This window comes from Balaenoptera ricei, chromosome X (assembly GCF_028023285.1).
Source record: "Balaenoptera ricei isolate mBalRic1 chromosome X, mBalRic1.hap2, whole genome shotgun sequence".
Classification (NCBI taxonomy): domain Eukaryota; kingdom Metazoa; phylum Chordata; class Mammalia; order Artiodactyla; family Balaenopteridae; genus Balaenoptera; species Balaenoptera ricei.
In genome coordinates, this window is record NC_082660.1 from 107,489,983 (window position 1) to 107,508,345 (window position 18,363).

The window sequence follows — 18,363 nt, forward strand, 5'->3', positions numbered from 1 at the left end:
CTTCTTGGTACTGGCTGCTGGATATGGAGGGCTCGGTCAAGAGATAGTCCCCAGACGCTTCTCTAAGGTCTATGGAGCCTGGGTGAGGTCTCTCTCGTACCCTCCACAAATCGGGCACAGCCCCTTGGTCTGGGAAGACGCCCGACCCAGTGCGGAGTACTTAGTCAGCTAGGTTGCAACCTGGGACCCGGCGTTCTGCTCTCACGCATGCTCCCTACCAGCGCCCGGGCGGCGCGCAACATCCCCCGCCCCCCCGCCAGCGCCCCCTAGACGGCAGAGGCCCTGCCGCATGCGCACATCAGCCAACCCAACCCCCAGCAGGCTGTGGCAAACCCACAGAGAGCGTTATTCCAGACTCCCTGAAAGCTGACCAGACGCCAGAGGAGCCTTAGCGGTGCCGGGTCGTGGGCCACCGCTCTAGCCTTGAGTCGTGAGCCGGGGGTCTCAGGAGATTCAGCGCAGCCTCCGCTGAAGCTCACAGCCTCCTCGACAGCAGTCGGGACATGGAGCGTCAGCCGCAGAGCAGCCACGATGCCTATGACGACGCGGATGCAGCCGTCGCCGGCTTCCTCAAGCTGGGGGTCGACGAGGAGCGGGAAGAAGCGCACGGTCAGTGGCGGGCGGGGCACTCGCTTTAGCCGATCCCAGGGAGGGGCGAACGGCAGGACCCCACTCGGACGCAGCCCCTCCCCAGAGCCGGGCTCCCTCGACGGCCTGATCTTTCTCTTTGGGTTTACCTCCCTTGCAGAGGTGAAGCCCGCGGAGATCTCGCTTCCCGGAGAGGGGGGAGAGGAGCAGAAGGCTCAGTCCGAACCCGAGCTGGGAGCAGCCGCGGAAGGGAAAGAGGCGGGAGACGAAGGAGAAGGAAAGGAAGGCTGCGATGTCAGCGTCGGAGCCGCCGGCCCCGCGGACGGCGAAAGCCGCGAGGCCGAGGCCGAGGCTGAGGCGAGCGGCGGCGAAGGCGGAGAGCAGGGCGGCGAGGAGCAGCCCCCGCGGGCCGCCGTCGAGGGTCCCGAGGCCGCAGAGGGGCAGCAGCAGGTCCCCCACGCCAGGTTCACGCGGGTGCAGCTGCAGGACCTGGAGCGCGTTTTCCAGCGTACTCAGTACCCCAACGAGCGCACGCGGTAAGCGGGCGTCTCGGGCGGCGCGGGCTGCCGCGCGGGTGGCGGGCGGCGCTCGCGCGGGTCCCTCTCCTCGGCTCCGGACCTGAAAGCCCCGAGGCCTGGCGGCGGCCCGGCCCTTCCGGCGCACTCGGGGCCTAGGACGGGGGCGGGGGCTCTGCCTGGTGGGAATCGAGGTCGATATTTCCGTGCGGTGTTTGAATAAGTCATGTCGGGGAGCTTTGTCGGCCGCCGGTTAACATAAATAATGAGTCGCCTGAGGCGTGGTGGAGCAAATGCAGAGTTGGAGTCTACTTTTATCTGAAGTTTTGATCATCAGTTATTCATGGATTATATTTGCATTAATTTAAACACTACATTAAAACATCCTTTATCTTGATTACTGAATTTTTAAAAATAAATCAATTTATTTATTTATTTATTTATGGCTGCTTTGGGTATTTGTTGCTGCGCTCGGGCTCTGGGCTCGGGCTTTCTCTAGTTGCAGTGAGCGGGGGCTACTCTAAGTTGCCGTGCGCGGGCTGCTCATTGTGGTGGCTTCTCTTGTTGCAGAGCGCGGGCTCTAGGCGGGTGGGCTTCCGTAGTAGTTGTGGCACGTGGGCTCAGTAGTTGTGGCTCGTGGGCTCTAGAGCGCAGTCTCGGTAGCTGTGGCACACAGGCTTAGTTGCCTCGCAGCATGTGGGATCTTCCCGGACCAGGGCTCGGACCCGTGTCCCCTGCATTGGCAGGTGGATTCGTAACCACTGCGCCACCAGGGAAGCCCGATTACTGTAATTTTAGTTACCCCTAAAGTTTGTGCCTGAGGTAGAATTGTCCCTAAAGCAAGCTTCAGTGTGGAGAATGAATGGGTTGCCGACTACCTGTGAATGCGGCTAAAATTTAAAAAGCTATCATTTACATTGTGGATACTGTGTGTTAAGCACTTGTTTTAAAGGGTTTTTCTACATACTGTCATTGAATTTTCACAACCCCTTGTGAATGTGGTAGCCACTGTTATTATCCCCACTTAACCTGTGAAAAAACTGAAGCTCAGAGAAGTGATGAAACTTGCCCAAGATGGCACAGCTGGAATGTGGCAGAGCTGGGATTCGATCCTAGGAGGCTGTTCAGTAGGCAAGGCCAGAGGTGATGGTGTGTTGGTCCAGGGTAGTGGCAATGGAGAGAAGTGAACAGATTAAAGAGATACTTAGCAGGTAAAATTGGTAGCAATTCATGGTAATTTGAACATGGGGATAAAAGGAAATGTTTAAGAAAAATGTATAAATTTCTGATTTGCCCAAATGAATGGCTGCTGGTATATTCACTGAGCTAGGGAATATTGAAAGACAATAAAAGAAGCTTGCAAGAGACAGAGGAGGAGTGTTTGGAGAGGCTGTTTGTAGGCAAACCGTATCGTGGAAACCTGGATGGCGGTAGGAGACGATTCAACAAGAAGGGATGGTAACTAGCATCAACTTCGGTTTAGGATTTTCTGTTCAACTCGATTACTCCAAGTTCGGTTGCTTTTGCTGTGGTGTGATAATTGGATCAGCCCAATTTCTCCCTTTCTCAAAAGGGTCAAACTCAAGATGCCCCTTGATTTGGATGTCTAGAGCTGCCTGACAAACATTTTTTCTTCCAGTTTATTATGATACAATTAACATTCAGTACTGTATAAGTTTAAGGTGCACAGCATAATGAGTTGGCTTACGTGCATCATGAAATGATTATCATAATAAGTTTGGTGACCATCCATCATCTCGTATAGACACATAATTAAACAGAAAAAATTTTTTTGTGTGATGAGAACTTTTAGGAACTCTAACAAATTTCATATATAACATACAGCAGTGTTAATTTTATTTATCACGTTGTACATTATATCCCTAGTACTTATTTATCTTATAACTGGAAGTTTGTACCTTTTGACTGCCTTCATCCAGTTTCCCCACCTCACCCCCACCTCTGGTAACCACAAATCTGATCTCTTTTTCTCTGAGTTTTGTTTGTTCGTTTACTTTAGAAGTATAATTGACCTAAAACAATATGTTAGTTCCTGTTACACAACATAGTGATTCTATATTTCTATACATTTAAAAATGATCGCCGTGATACATCTAGTTACCATCTGTCACCATACAAAGACATTACATAATCATTGACTATATTCCCCACACTGTACATTTCATACCAGTTATTTATTTTGCAACTGGAAGTTTGTACCTCTTAATCTCCCTCACCTATTTCTCTCCCTCCCCACCCCTTCCCTTCTGGCAGCCACCTGTTTACTCTCTCTATCTATACTTCTGTTTCTGTTTAGTTATGTTTGTTCATTTGTTTTGTTTTTTAGATTCCACATATAAGTGAAATCATACAGTATTTGTCTTTCTCTGTCTGACTTATTTCACTAAGGATAATACTCTCTAGGTCCATCCACGTTGTTACAAATGGCAGAATTTCATTCGTTTTTATGGCTGAGAAGCATTCCACTGTATATATATACCACATCTTCTTTATCCATTCATCTGTTGCTGGATACATAGGTTGCTTCCATATCTTGACTATTGTAAATAGTGCTGCTATGAACATTAGGGTGCATGTATCTTTTTGAATCAGTGCTTTTGTCCCCTTTGGATACATGCCCAGGAGTGGAATTGCTGGACCACATGGTAGTTCTATTTTTAGTTTCTTGAGAAACCTCCGCATTGTTTTCTATAGTGGCTGTAACAATTTACATTCTCCCAACAGAGTAGGAGGGTTCCCTTTTCTCCACATCCTCACCAACATTTGTTATCCTTATGAGGATGACCATTTTGACAGGTGTGAGGTGATCTCATTATGGTTTTGATTTGCATTTCTCTGATGATTAGCAGTGTTGAGCATTTTTTCCATGTGCCTGTTGGCCATCTGTGTATCTTCTTTGGCAAAATGTCTGTTCAGGTCTTCTGCCCATTTTTGAATTAGGTTCTTAGTTTTTTTGATACTGAGTTGTATGAGCTGTTCATAAATTTTGGATATTAACCCCTTGTCAGTCATGTCCTTTGCAAAAATTTTCTCCCATTCAGTAGGTTGTCTTTGCATTTTGTATGTGGTTTCCTTTGCTGTGCAAAAGCTTTTAAGTTTAATTAGGTCTCATTTGTTTATTTTTGCTTTTATTTCTTTTGCCTTGGTAGACAGATCCCCAAAAATATTGCTGCGATTTATGTCACAGAGTGTTCTGCCTATGTTTTCCTCTAGGAGCTTTATAGTATCAGGTCTTACATTTTAGGCCTTTAATCCGTTTTGAGTTTATTTTTTAATATGCTGTGAGCACATGCTCTAATTTCTCTCTTTTACATGTAGCTGTCCAGTTTTCCCAGCACCACTTATTGAAGAGACTGTCTTTTCCCTGTTGTATATTCTTGCTTCCTTTGTCATAGATTAATTGACCATAAGTGCGTGGGTTTATTTCTGGGCTCTCTATTCTGTTCCATTGATCTGTGTGTCTGTTTTTGTGCCAGTACCATACTGGGTTTTTTTTTATTATTATTTTTTGGCCACGCCCCGCGGCATGCACGATCTTCCCCAACCAGGGATCGAACCTGCGCCCCCTGTAGTGGAAGGGCTGAGTCTTAACCACTGGGCTGCCAGGGAAGTCCATTGATGACTATAGCTTTGTAGTATACAGTAGTCTGAAGTCAGGGACTGTGATACCTCTAGGTTTGTTATTTTTTCTCAAGATTACTTCGGCCATTCAGGGGTCTTTTGTGGTTCCATATAAATTTTGGAATTATTTGTTCTAGTTGGTGAAAAATGTCATGTATTTTGATAGGGATTGCATTAAATCTGTAGATTGCTTTGGGTTGTATGGATATTTTAACAATATTAATTCTTCCAATCCAAGAACACAGTATATCTTTCCATTTTTTGGTAACATTTTCAAATTCCTTCATCAGTGTTTTATATATAGTTTTCAGAGTATAGGTCTTTCACTTCCTTGGTTAAGTTTATTCCTAGGTATTTTTTTTTTTTTTTTTTTTTTAAATTTTTTATTTATTATTTATTTATTATTTTTTTTTATTTTTGGCTGTGTTGGGTCTTCGTTTCTGTGTGAGGGCTTTCTCCAGTTGCGGTGAGTGGGGGCCACTCTTCATCGCGGTGCGCGGGCCTCTCACTATCGCGGCCTCTCTTGTTGCGGAGCACAGGCTCCAGACGCGCAGGCTCAGTAATTGTGGCTCACGGGCCCAGTTGCTCCGCGGCATGTGGGATCTTCCCAGACCAGGGCTCGAACCCGTGTCCCCTGCATTGGCAGGCGGATTCTCAACCACTGCGCCACCAGGGAAGCCTATTCCTAGGTATTTTATTCTTTTTTTTTTTTTAATTTTATTTATTTATTTATGGCTGTGTTGGGTCTTCGCCTCTGTGTGAGGGCTCTCTCTAGTTGCGGCAAGTGGGGGCCACTCTTCATCGCAGTGCGCGGGCCTCTCACCATCGCGGCCTCTCTTGTTGCGGAGCACAGGCTCCAGACGCACAGTCTCAGCAATTGTGGCCCACGGGCCTAGTCGCTCCACGGCATGTGGGATCTTCCCAGACCAGGGCTCGAACCTGTGTCCCCTGCATTGGCAGGCAGATTCTCAACCACTGCGCCACCAGGGAAGCCCTATTTTATTCTTTTTGATGCTATTTTATTTGTTATGATTATTATTATTTTAAATTAATTAATTAATTAATTTTATTTTTGGCTGCGTTGGGTCTTTGTTGCTGCACATGGGCTTTCTTTAGTTGCAGCAAGTGGGGGCTTCTCATTGCGGTGGCTTCTCTTGTTGCAGAGCACAGGCTCTAGGCGCGCGGGCTTTAGTAGTTGTGGCACACGGGCTCAGTAGCTGTGGCTCGCGGGCTCCAGAGCGCAGGCTCAGTAGTTGTGTCCCACAGGCTTAGTTGCTCCGCGGCATGTGGGATCTTCCCAGACCAGGGCTTGAACCCGTGGCCCCTGCATTGGCAGGTGGATTCTTAACTACTGCGCCACCAGGGAGGCCCTTGATGCTATTTTATTTTATTTTTTTTTTATTTTTTAAATATTATTTATCTTGATTATTGGGCCTTTAACACTTTTTAAAAATTATGTATTTATTTATGGCTGTGTTGGGTCTTCGTTTCTGTGCAAGGGCTTTCTCTAGTTGCGGCAAGTGGGGGCCACTCTTCATAGCGGTGCGCGGGCCTCTCACTGTCGCGGCCTCTTGTTGCGGAGCACAGGCTCCAGACGTGCAGGCTCAGTAGTTGTGGCTCACAGACCCAGTTGCTCCGCGGCATGTGGGTTCTTCCCAGACCAGGGCTCGAACCCGTGTCCCCTGCATTGGCAGGCAGATTCTCAACCACTGCACCACCAGGGAAGCCCTGTCTCCAGGTATTTTTTTATTTTGTCTTTGATTTCTTCAGTGACTCATTGCTTGTTCAGTAGCATTTTGTTTAACCTCCACATGTTAGTGTTTTTCTGAAGTTTTTTTCTTGTAGTTGATTTCTAGTCTCACAGGATTATAGTTGGAAAAGATGCTTGATAGGATTTCAATTTTCTTAAATTTACTGAGGCTTGTTTTTTGGAGAATATTCCATGTGCACTTGAGAGCAGTGTGTATTCTGCTGCTTTTGGATGGAATGCTCTATAAATATCTATTAAGATATTAGACCTAATGGAGGTCTAATATGTCATTTAAGGCCAGTGGTTCCTTATTGATTTTCTGTCTGGGTGATCTGTCCATTGATGTAAGTGGGGTGTGAAAGTCCTGAATATTATTGTTACTGTCAATTTCTCCTTTATGTCTGTTAATATTTGCTGTATGTATTTAGGTGCTCCTATGTTGGGTGCATATATATTTACAATTGTTATATCTTCTTGGGTTGATTCCATGTTCATTATGTAACGTCTTTCTCTGTCTGTTGTTATGGTCTTTGTTTTAAAGTCTATTTTATCTGACATAAGTATTGCTACCCCAGCTTTCTTTTGATTTCCATTTGCATGGAATACCTTTTACCATCCCTTCACTTTCTGTCTGAGTCTTTAGATCTGAAGTGAGTCTCTTGTAGGCAGCATGTATGTGGGTCTTGTTTCTTTATCCATTCAGCTACTCTTTGTCTTTTGATTGGAGCATTTATTCCATTTATATTTAAAGTAATTATTGGTAGGTATGTACTTACTGCCATTTTGCTAATTGTTTCTGGAGTTCTTTTTTGTTCCTTCTTCTTTTGCTCTCTTCCCTTGTGATTTGATGACTATCTTTAGTGTTATGTTTGGATTCCTTTCTCTTTTTTTGTGTGTGTATCTATTATAGATTTTTTTTTTAATAAGGCAGCTTTTTTTTTTTAACTTTCGGTTTATTTATTTATTTATTTATTTATTTATTTATGGCTGTGTTGGGTCTTCGTTTCTGTGCAAGGGCTTTCTCTAGTTGCGGCAAGTGGGGGCCACTCTTCATCGCAGTGCGCGGACCTCTCATTATCGCGGCCTCTCTTATTGCGGAGCACAGGCTCCAGACGCGCAGGCTCAGTAATTGTGGCTCACGGGCCTAGTTGCTCCGTGGCATGTGGAATCTTCCCAGACCAGGGCTCGAACCCGTGTCCCCTGCATTGGCAGGCAGATTCTCAACCACTGTGCCACCAGGGAAGCCCCTATTATAGATTTTTGGTTTGTTGTTACCATGAGGTTTATATATAGCAGTGTATTAGATTATACATATATATATATATATGTATATATCTATATTCTTTTTTCTTTTTCTTTTCCATTATAGTTTATTACAAGATATTGAATAGAGTTCCCTGTGCTATACAATAAATCCTTGTGGTTTATCTGGTATATATGGTAGTGTGCATCTGTTAATCCTGTGCTCCCAATTTATCCCCCCACTTGGTAACCATAAGTTTGTTTTTTATGTCTGTGAGTCTGTTTTTGTTTTGTAAATAAGTTCACTTGTACTGTTTTTTAGATTCCACATATAAGTGATATCATGTAATATTTGTCTTTCTCTGTCTGACTTACTTCACTTAGGATAATACTGTCTAAGTCCGTCCATGTTGTTACAAATGGCAGAATTTCATACCTTTTTATGGCTGAGTAATATTCCATTGTATATATATACCACATCATCTTTAGCCATTGTCTGTTGATGGACACTTAGGTTGCTTCCATGTCTTAGTTATTGTAAACAGTGCTGCTCTGAACATTGGGGTGCATGTATCTTTTCGAATTAGAGCTTTCATCTTTTTCAGGTATATGCCCAGATATGAGATTAGTGATGTTGAGCATCTTTTCATGTGCCTGTTGGCCATCTGTATGTCTTCTTTGGAGAAATGTCTATTTAGGTCTTCTGCCCATGTTTTGATTGCGTTGTTTGTTTTTTTGTTATTGAGTTGTATGAGCTATTGGCATATTTTGGAAATTAAGCCCTTGTCAGTTGCATTGTTTGCAAATATTTCCTCCCAGTTCGTAAGCCTATGGACTTTTCATTTTCTTTATGGTTTCCTTTGCTGTGCAAAAGCTTATAACTTTGCTTTCATTCTTTTTTTATTCGTAGTAATGGCCTTTTCTTTTTGCTTAGAGAAGTTCCTTTAACATTTCTTGTAAAGCAGGTTTTGTGGTGTTGAACTCTTTTAGCTTTTGCTGTCTCTAAAAGTCTTCATCTGTCCTTCAAATCTGAATGATAGCCTTGCCAGGTAGAGTATTCTTGGTTGTAGACTTTTTTCCTTTGAGCACGTTAAATATATTGTGTCACTTCCTCTGGTCACCAGAGCTATATGCTCCAGGGGTGCCCTCTATATGGGCTGCATGGGCCCTTCTATTGTAATGGGCTGACTACTGTGGATGTGCTGGTAGGCGGGGCTGGAACCCTGGTCTGTTGGTTGCCAGGCACTGCCCAGTGCAGAGGCTGCTGGCTCACTGGTGGGCGGGTCTGGTTCTTGGGCGGCTGGGGACTCAGGAGCCCCTATGGCAACTGACTTGTTGGTGGGTGATTCTGTGTCCCTGCCTGGCTAGCTGCTTGGCCTGGGGCGTCCCGGGAATGGCGTCAACAGACTGGTGGGCAGGGCGGGTCCCAGTACTGGTAAGCTAGAGGAAGGATTCCAAAATGGTGCTTGCCAGCAGCAGAGTCCTCATGGTAGAACGAGCGCCCTAAAATGGCTGCTGCCAGTGTCTATGTCCCCAGGGTGAGCTCCAGTTGCCTCCTGGCTCTCTGGGAGGCTTTCCAAGATCAGCAGGTAGGTCTGATCCAGGCTCCTTTCAAATTACTGCTTCTGCCCTGGGTCCTGGAGCATGTGAGATTTTGTGTGCACCCTTTAAGAGTGGAATCTCTATTATTTCCCACAGCCCTCTGGCTCTCCTGAAAGTAAGCCCCACTGGGTTTCAAAGCCAAACGTTCTGGGGGCGTTCTTCCCAGTGCAGGACCCCAAGGTAGGAAATCTAATGTGCTTGGACCCCTTGCTTCTTGGGGAGAACCTCTGCAATTGTAATTATCCTCCTGTTTATGGGTCGCCAACCTGGGGGTGTGGGTCTTGACTATACCACATGTCGGCCCTTCCTGTCCCATCTCGTTGTGTTTCCTTCTTTATATCTGTAGTTGTGGAAGATCTTTTCTGCTAGTCTTCAGGTCATTCTCATCAATAGTTTCTCTGTAAATAGTTGTAATTTTGGTGTACCCATGGGAGGAGGTAAGCTCAGGGTTTTCCTATGCCACCATCTTGGCTACTCTCTGAATAAACATTTTAACATAGCATGAAATGTGCATTGTATATTTCATTTCATGCATAATGTCAAATGCTGAATATTTGCAATATTTTTCCCCTCAGAAAGGAGCTTGCAAGACGCCTGGGAGTGACTGAAGCCAGAGCACGGGTCAGTAAACCTGAAAAAAGCAACTTGGCAGGGCAGCCAATCTAAAACCTGCTTTAGGAATTGGATACCTTGTCCTAGACATTCTCAAGTTGGTGTGTTTTTGTACCCTTGTCTATGTTTTGGAAATAAGGTTTGAACTTCTGGGGCTTTGGGGCCAGAATATATGTATCTTCAGTAAAGTTAAACTCCTTCCAAAACTGGTGTCCTTTAGGGGGCAATCCTCTGTGGAATCATGTTGGGGCTGATTCTGACTTGGGAATTATTCAAATTAATGCACCAAATAGCTGGGTTAGGAGAGGGTTCAAGTATACTAAATTATTTTAAAAATTTAAAGCCAGGCATAAGCTCTTTGTATAAGGAGTGAATTTACAAGTATTCAGGCAATTGGGTAAGGGAATAGTTCACCTCGGAACACAGCATATGAGCAGTTAACATATGTTTAGTTTAGATGAGACTGATGGGAAGGGGAAAAGCTTAAAATTCCAAGTGCCTGGTCCTCTTGCTGTTGTTTTTATGTGTTTGGTAGAGCAGTGTAGAGAGTTTCAGCCGTAAATTTTAATTTTCTGAAATTTTTTGATGTGCAGTCTGAAAACATTGCTAACATAGTAGGTTGTGCATTATGATGGAGACGGGGGAAAGGTTTGCAATCTTTAGGAATTTGTCTAAATATATAAAACAATAAAACAAACAAAAAGAACAAATTTGAATAAATTTCCACTGACCTCAAAAGGTGGACGGGTTTGAGAATAATTGGATACTATCGATATATGTCTTGGAGATACTGCGTAAATTCAACATTATGAAACTACCAAATGTATCAGTGAATATTATTTTGAGCAATTTCTAATGTCTAAGAATTTTTTTCTTCCCTTTTCATACTATTATGAGGGATTGGTTTTGAAGAAGTCGGTTGTGATGGTCAATGGTTGGCTCTCAGCTAGTCGCTTACCTGTGTTAATTTGAAATACTTGCTCATTCACTCAGGTAGTGGTTACTAGTTGGTAGCTCATGGCACAGAAGCTGATTATTTGTCCATAGAACACAGTAAGTTGTATCAAAGGAATATATATATATATATATATATTTTAATATATTTATTTATTTATTTTTGGCTACGTTGGGTCTTCGTTGCTGTGCGTGGGCTCTTCTCTAGTTGCGGAGAGCCGGGGTTACTCTTCGTTGTGGTGCGCGGGCTTGTCAGTGCAGTGGCTTCGCTGGTTGTGGAAAAGGAATATTTTTCTAAAAAACAAGATTGATAAAGAAAGGAAGAAAGAAGGAAGGAAGGAAAGAAGAATCAGGATGGGTTCACTAGCTTTGCTGCAGAGAGCGTGTGTGAGGGCAGTGATGGACACGGGCTGCAGAGCTGGTGGTGGGGTCTGGAAAGCAGTGCTGGCAGCCTAAGGCCACGGGCTGGGCTCACAGTCAGATCTGGCCAGGGCTTGGGAGGCCCAGGCCTCTGCTTTCTCAAGCAGGCAAAGCAAGCTCAGAGGAAAAGAAAAACTGACGTTTTCGCGGCTTGCTTCTCCTGGGTTTACGTAGTAGTCTCTTAATGGAGTTCTGAAGGGAAAAAGAGCAGCAAGAAACAAATGAAGAAAAAGGGAGAATGTTTTCATCTATTTCCAAACTCTACAGCATGAATGTCCCAAAGAAACATTTAATGGACACCCTCCCTTGTTTTGCAAAGACAGTACGAGTTGTTTTATGAAACCAGTATTGGAAGTATGGAAGTAGTGTCAGCCTGAACCTCAGATAGCCAGCTTTGCATATTGCTTATATTTATGCAGATTTGACCATTGGTACACTCGAACCCCCCAAAATGAGCTCTATTACACTGGCTTTTTTTGACCACATATTCATGCAGCAGAAGGACCCAAATACTAAGATGGGAGAGGGAAAATGGGGCGACAGAGAACGGAGGCCCTTGGTCTCATGTAAAATTTGCCAAGTGGAAACTTCCAAAAATACTAAATGTGACATAATTCCATGAACTGATTTGCTGAGGGAGCAGTGGAGTCCACAGGACAGGCTTTACTTTCAGTTGTTAATAGTTGGCAGATATTTAGGGGGGAGCCATTTTGTGACCCCTCACTCACGTGGTTGTCGGCTGTCTTCCTAAAATGCAGGTTGCACCCTCTTGCCTTAAGCATAAGGAACAGGATGGGGATCTCCTGGTTGATTAGCAGCTCCTAGAGGGCGCAACCGTGCTGGGCACCAGAGGCTCTGGTCCAAGGTCCTGCAACTGTAGCCAGAGCAGAGTGAGCTGACCTGGTCCTGAGCCCAGGAAGGTTTGGAGGGTGGGGCAGGGTGGAGAGTGCAGAATTGACAGTGGTGACAATGGTATGCCTCTTTCCCCCCAAACTCTTGTCTGGGCAAAGATTTTAAGAGCTTTAGTAAATTTGGGCCGAGTTAGTCTAAACATTCATTACCCCTATAGTCGGATATTAAGGCAGTGTCCAGGGCTTCAGCTCTGCCGGTGTCCAGCAAGACAAGCCACAAAGTCCCTGGGCCCCCCATGACCAAACCTCCCTCACAATACCATCTCCATCTTTTTAACCATCCCAGGGTTCCAGAGGATGAATGACCCTTTTGAGTCATCCTTGAGGAAAGCTTTTGTTTAAAGATCCAACCCACTCCTATTGATTATTTACTGTAACCAAAGATGGGTTTTTCAAAATGGGGACCATTCCCCTCAGTATGATTTTAAAAGGCACCCACTTTTTCCTATGCTCAACTTCCCCCATAACTAAGGTGACACCTGCCCAATGAGTAGGGATTAGTGGCAGCTGGAGCTGATGGTCAGTTGTCAGGACGCAGACCTACCAGGCATAGTAATAGCAGCAGGGACAGAGTGCAGTTGGTCAGCTCCACCTGCATCTAAGAGTGGGGGAAATAATAGTAAAGGTGGGAGGGGAGAGACAAAGCCATATGCCAATCCAGAGCCTGGCACATAGTCGGTGCTCGCTCTTGGGGGGGAGGGGGGCTGAAGGGAGCGCCCTCAGCTACATATCCTAAGATATTTTAGCAAGAAGGAAACAGCTTTTCCTGATGCAGTTTAAAATCTTCAAGGCACCGAGAGCTCCCTGCTGCGATTTTTCACGTCTGACATGAAATGCTCAATATACTAATCAATCCCTTTTTCTCTCTGCTTGAAGGGTTGGTTTAAGAATAGAAGGGTAACGTGGCGGAGAAATCAGAGGGCACTAATGTTCAGAAACGTGCCCCCCGGGCCCCCGGCCCCCCCTGTTGCCGTCTGTTTGTGTGAAACCTGCTTGGCCATCCTGCTTCAGGAGCTGAATTGGATCTGCGTTCTTCTGGAGCCACTGTTGCTGGGGCTGCCCATGCCGCCCATGCCACCCATGCCGCCCATGCCACCCATGCCGCCCATTCCACCCATGCCGCCCAGGCCACCCATGCCGCCCGTGCCACCCATGCCGCCCGTGCCACCCATGCCGCCCAGGCCACCCATGCCACCCGTGCCACCCATGCCGCCCGTGCCGCCCATGCCGCCCTTTCCTCCTATGCTGTTGCCTCCTCCGCCCTGGCTTCTTCTACCCTTGCTTCCCTGTAGGTGCCCTCATGCATCACGGCCTGGTCCCTTATCATCGGTGGTCCTTCGGTAGCCCCCATTTCGTCTTGAATGGTGTCTGTGACAGGTTTTTTCCAAGTGCCTTTGAGCCAGATTCAAATTCTGCCTACCTCGCCACCAAGAGCAGTTCCCCAAATGCCTGCCAAGTGTATTAAATAGAAGTAGAGTCATTGACCCACTGTTTCAGGCCATGTTTTTGTACTTTCAATAAAGTTGTGAATTCTCTGCATATTTGTTCTCTGTGTCACATGGGGTTAGTAAATTTGATGGAAGTTGCTAAGCCAGCACCATTCAGACCGAATGCCCAGGAGGCCTCCTTTCATGCAGTAACAGCCCTGAGTCACCATCATAGGCCATGCACATCTCAGAAGTTTCCCAGGTGCCCATGAGGGGTTTACACAGACCCACCTGTTCTCTTCCACCCTCTCCCCCAGCACCCATGCTCCCCGCACCCTGCCCCATTGGGACCACCTAGATGTGCAAGACGGGTGGTGTGGAGTCTCGAATGGGAGAACAGTGTGTTTCAAAGCAGGCCTGAGGCCCATTCATGGTGACCAGCTCAGGTACAAGGAGGACTCCAAGGGACACTTCTGCAGTGACTACTCAGAGGGCTTTATGGAGGAGAGGGAGCAGGGCATCATCTGGTTCTCTCCCAGTTCTGTTCACCGCCTTCCCTGTTGTGGAGGGCACATGGGGATAGAAACCACGCTAGCGGAGGGGGAGGGGCCTACCTCTGCGAAGGTAACGCAAGAGGAGACTGTCTAGGCCCGCGTGCGGCTCTTCTCACCCCCTCTCCCCCACCCCCAGACGCAGAAAGCATAGCATAGCTCCTTCCCCAGCTCAGAGCTGACGGATGATGTGGCCTTCAAGTGTATTTTGTCACCTTCAACATCCTTGGGAGAACCCTGGTTCCAGCTAATTCAACACTGAAAGGGAGCCTCTTGGTTGAGTGTTGCCTGAAGCCAGGAGGTGGTGGTCCCTGAGCACTGATCCAGGATAATCACTTTATTTAAAAGAAGCAGGTAGGGCTTCCCTGGTGGTGCAGTGGTTAAGAGTCTGCCTGCCAATGCAGGGGACAAGTGTTCGATCCCTGGTCTGGGAAGATCCCACGTGCCCCAGAGCAACTAGGCCCACGTCCCAGAACTACTGAGCCCGCATGCCACAACTACTGAAGTCCGCGCACCTAGAGCCCATGGTCCGCAACAGGAGCAGCCACTACAATGAGAAGTGCCGCCAAGTGGAGAGAGCCCGCACACAGCAACAAAGACCCAACACAGCCAAAAATAAATAAATAAATTTATTTAATAAATAAAAGCAGCAGATAGACCTTACCTTTGTTCATGATGCCTTCTTCAAATGGAACTTCCAGGTAGAAAACACACACACACACACACACACACAGGAAAGGCTATGTGAGGACACAGGAAGAGGCCCTCAGCCAAGTTCACGTTGTTTTAGCTGAGGGGAGGGGTGGAGGAGAGGGTGATTTGCTGGGAGAAGAACAGAGTCTTCCTGGGTTGCCTATCCCAGACTGGGGAGAGACTGAAGAATGGCGGGGGGACATGTCTGGAGGCACAGAACGTTGTAGAACTGGCTCTCCACAGCCCTTGCCCATGCCTACTAGCCCAAAGAAAACTACAGCAAACTCTGTATTTAAAAATAACATTGTCATGATGGTATCATGGTTGTATGTATATGTCCAAACTTGTCAAAATGTATACATTAAATATGTGCATTTTTGTATATTAAGTATACCTTAATGAAGCTGAAATAAATACATAAAAAAACAACAAAAAAGTTTTTGGTAAGTTGGTAAATTTGGTAAGCTCTGGCAAATTAGTCATACAGTAACTTGATCCTTCAAAGAATGGCCCACTTGTTCACTTGGTCATTCTGTGTCTTGACTTTTGGTAAAATGGCTCTTGATGAATTGACTTGGAGCCAAATACAAGACTTCTAACACCAAGCCAATGAAGCAGGGTCATTATCCATGGAAAGATCCTATTTAGAACTCCCTCATGGAGACCTGTGCTCCAACATGAGAAGGAAAATTCTGGGATTTTATCCTCACATATTGGTAGGACAAATCATTCTTTATCCTCCCTCCCACTGGCCTTTCCTAGTCCCTCTTCTCCCTTTACCTTCCTAATGAGAGGCCAGATGGGTAGAATGGGTGTGAAGGGTCAGGGGTGTGGTCAGGTTTGGGGTCTGGGTGATGAATGGGGAGAACCACTGCAGATGATTTTTGCAGAGCCCTCCCACCCTTACTAACCCTCGATACCTGAGCAACCACCCAACCTGGGAGCAGCTGCTGCAGAAGTCTCAGAACAAGTTTTGAAGCACCTGTTCCCCAGGGTTTTCAGAAGGAAAGCTTGAGTGCTGCTATGGCAACAACAATTTCAACCAATGGGAAGTAAAGCCCAAACATTTCTGCCTGCTTCAGTTCAGTCAAGGAGGGGGAAATTGGAGGGTACAGTCAGTCACAGAAACTATCTGACCTCAGTAACAGGACTAGTCTGTAGTATCCATATTCAGTTTCTTCCCAGCAAAACATGAGTTTGCAAGGCTGTGCCAGAAGGAATAACAATGATAAACATCGCAGCTGGTATGTATTGGGGGGGTCCTTATTATGTGCCAGTCACTGGGTTAGGCCTCAGTATATATTAAGTCATTTACTCCTCACAACAGATATTAGTATTTTCATATTAAATTTCAAAAAACAGAGACACAGCATTTAATTTGCCCAAGATGCAAACCCCAAGCTGTCTGTGCTTTTACTTGGTTATTCCTAAATTCTGAGATCAGGGCTTCCGTTGTATGCTTGATGGTTTCTTCTAAAGATAGCTTTTGTGTGAGGGGCCTTCAAGATGGCGGAGGAGTAAGATGTGGAGATCACCTTCCTCCCCACAAATACATCAGAGATACATCTACATGTGGAACAACTTCTACAGAACACCTACTGAACACTGGCAGAAGACCTCAGAGTTCCCAAAAGACGCCCTCAGGCGACCTACACTCAGAGGCGGGTCCAAATCCAAAGCTGAACCCCAGGAGCTGTGCGAACAAAGAAGAGAAAGGGAAATCTCTCCCAGCGGCTGCAAGAGCAGCGGATTAAATCTCCACAATCAACTCGATGTACCCCGCATCTCTGAATAGGCAACGAATCATCCCAAAATTACACCATTGTAAAGCAATTATACTCCAATAAAGATGTTAAAAAAATAAATAAAGACAGCTTTTGTGAAACACAGATGAGAGAGAGTATACTATAATGGTCATTGGCAGAGTCCGGAGTAATTTACAAAATATTTCTCGTTTTCAGTTTCCTTTTCTACAAAATGGGGATAAAAATAATGCCAACTGAATATGATTTTTTTTAAATGTACTATCTTAACCATTTTTTAAAAATTATTTATTTATTTATTTATTTATGGCTGTGTTGGGTCTTCGTTTCTGTGCGAGGGCTTTCTCTAGTTGTGGCGAGCGGGGGCCACTCTTCATCGCGGTGCGCGGGCCTCTCACTATCGCGGCCTCTCTTATTGCGGAGCACGGGCTCCAGATGCTCAGGCTCAGCAACTGTGGCTCACGGGCCCAGTTGCTCCGCGGCATGTGGGATCTTCCCAGACCAGGGCTCGAACCCGTGTACCCTGCATTGGCAGGCAGATTCTCAACCACTGCGCCACCAGGGAAGCCCTGAATATGATTTTTGTGAGGATTTATCAGTTCATTGAAAGATTGAGAATAATACCTGGTACACGGTAAACTTTCTCTATAAGGATTGGATATTATGCCTGTTATTAGTAGTAGTAGGAGTATGAATGGTGTTCTTTTAAATGGTCTTAATTGGTAAAATTAAAAGATAATGACCTATGTCAGAACCCAGTTTTATTTTACTAATATTATTAGTTTATGAAATCTCCAAGGCTGGGATTCCCTGACCTTAACCAGTGTGCTTTGTATACGGAGTGGTTGGTTTCTCATGTAAGACAATCCGTCTCAATCCCAACAAAGAAAGGAAAGTGCTTTGCTAAGTGTCATCTCTGAGCTCATTGCCTGGAAGACACCGTACAAACCCAGGACCCACACAGACATTGTGCTGCTGAGATGGCATGGAGTGGTAGAGGCATGCAGGTTGGGAGGAGGAAGTGTAGAGGGCATTGTGGCTTAATAGGAAGAAGACAAACTTCGGGCTCAGAGGGATTCAAATCATAGCTCTGCCACGTACTGGCTTTGTGACTTTCGACGGACTGTTTCAGCTTTCTGAGCCTCATCCATACAGTGGGATCTTAATAATAGTTCATAGGGCTGAAAAGAAGATGAAATGAAGAGATTCATGTAGAGCACTCAGAACAATGCCTGGCAAGCTGTAGGTGTTCAATAAACATTAGCTACCATGATGATGATTAAATAAGACACTAACAACAACAGATGGAACAAAACAGTAGAGGAATCAGAAAGAGCCCACTGCTTCCCTGAAGCTGGGAGAGTTTTCTCAGTACTACAGGGACAGATGTGCCTTGAGCTCTCACTCATTAGGGTCAATGCCCAGCAGCCAAGGAAGAAGAAGGATTTTTATGGACACTCATTGATGAGCACACAAGCTGCAGAGCTACGAATACTGCTGCTGCTGGAGACTGGCCTCAGTTCTGCCCACTTGTCTGAATCCCACAAAGCCCATCAGACCAACTGCTATGAACCTTCTAGTGCCACAGCAGGCCCCAAACCATAGCTCTGCCCTCTTCCTGGGCACAGGAAAAAAAAAATTTACTGCAAAAATAGCAAAAATTGACCAACGAAAAGAATAATGTAAAAATGGT

At 45.7% G+C, this 18,363-nt stretch overlaps 1 protein-coding gene across 1 annotated transcript; it reads left to right on the forward strand.

Annotated features, from left to right (window-relative positions):
* The first annotated feature begins 503 nt into the window (after positions 1-503).
* Positions 504-13,580, forward strand: LOC132357180 (homeobox protein ESX1-like). The gene is made up of 4 exons (XM_059910466.1): positions 504-609; positions 749-1,124; positions 9,915-9,960; positions 13,113-13,580. The coding sequence occupies exons 1-4, from the start codon at positions 504-506 to the stop codon at positions 13,578-13,580; spliced, it is 996 nt and encodes a 331-aa protein (XP_059766449.1).
* Positions 13,581-18,363: the final 4,783 nt, after the last annotated feature.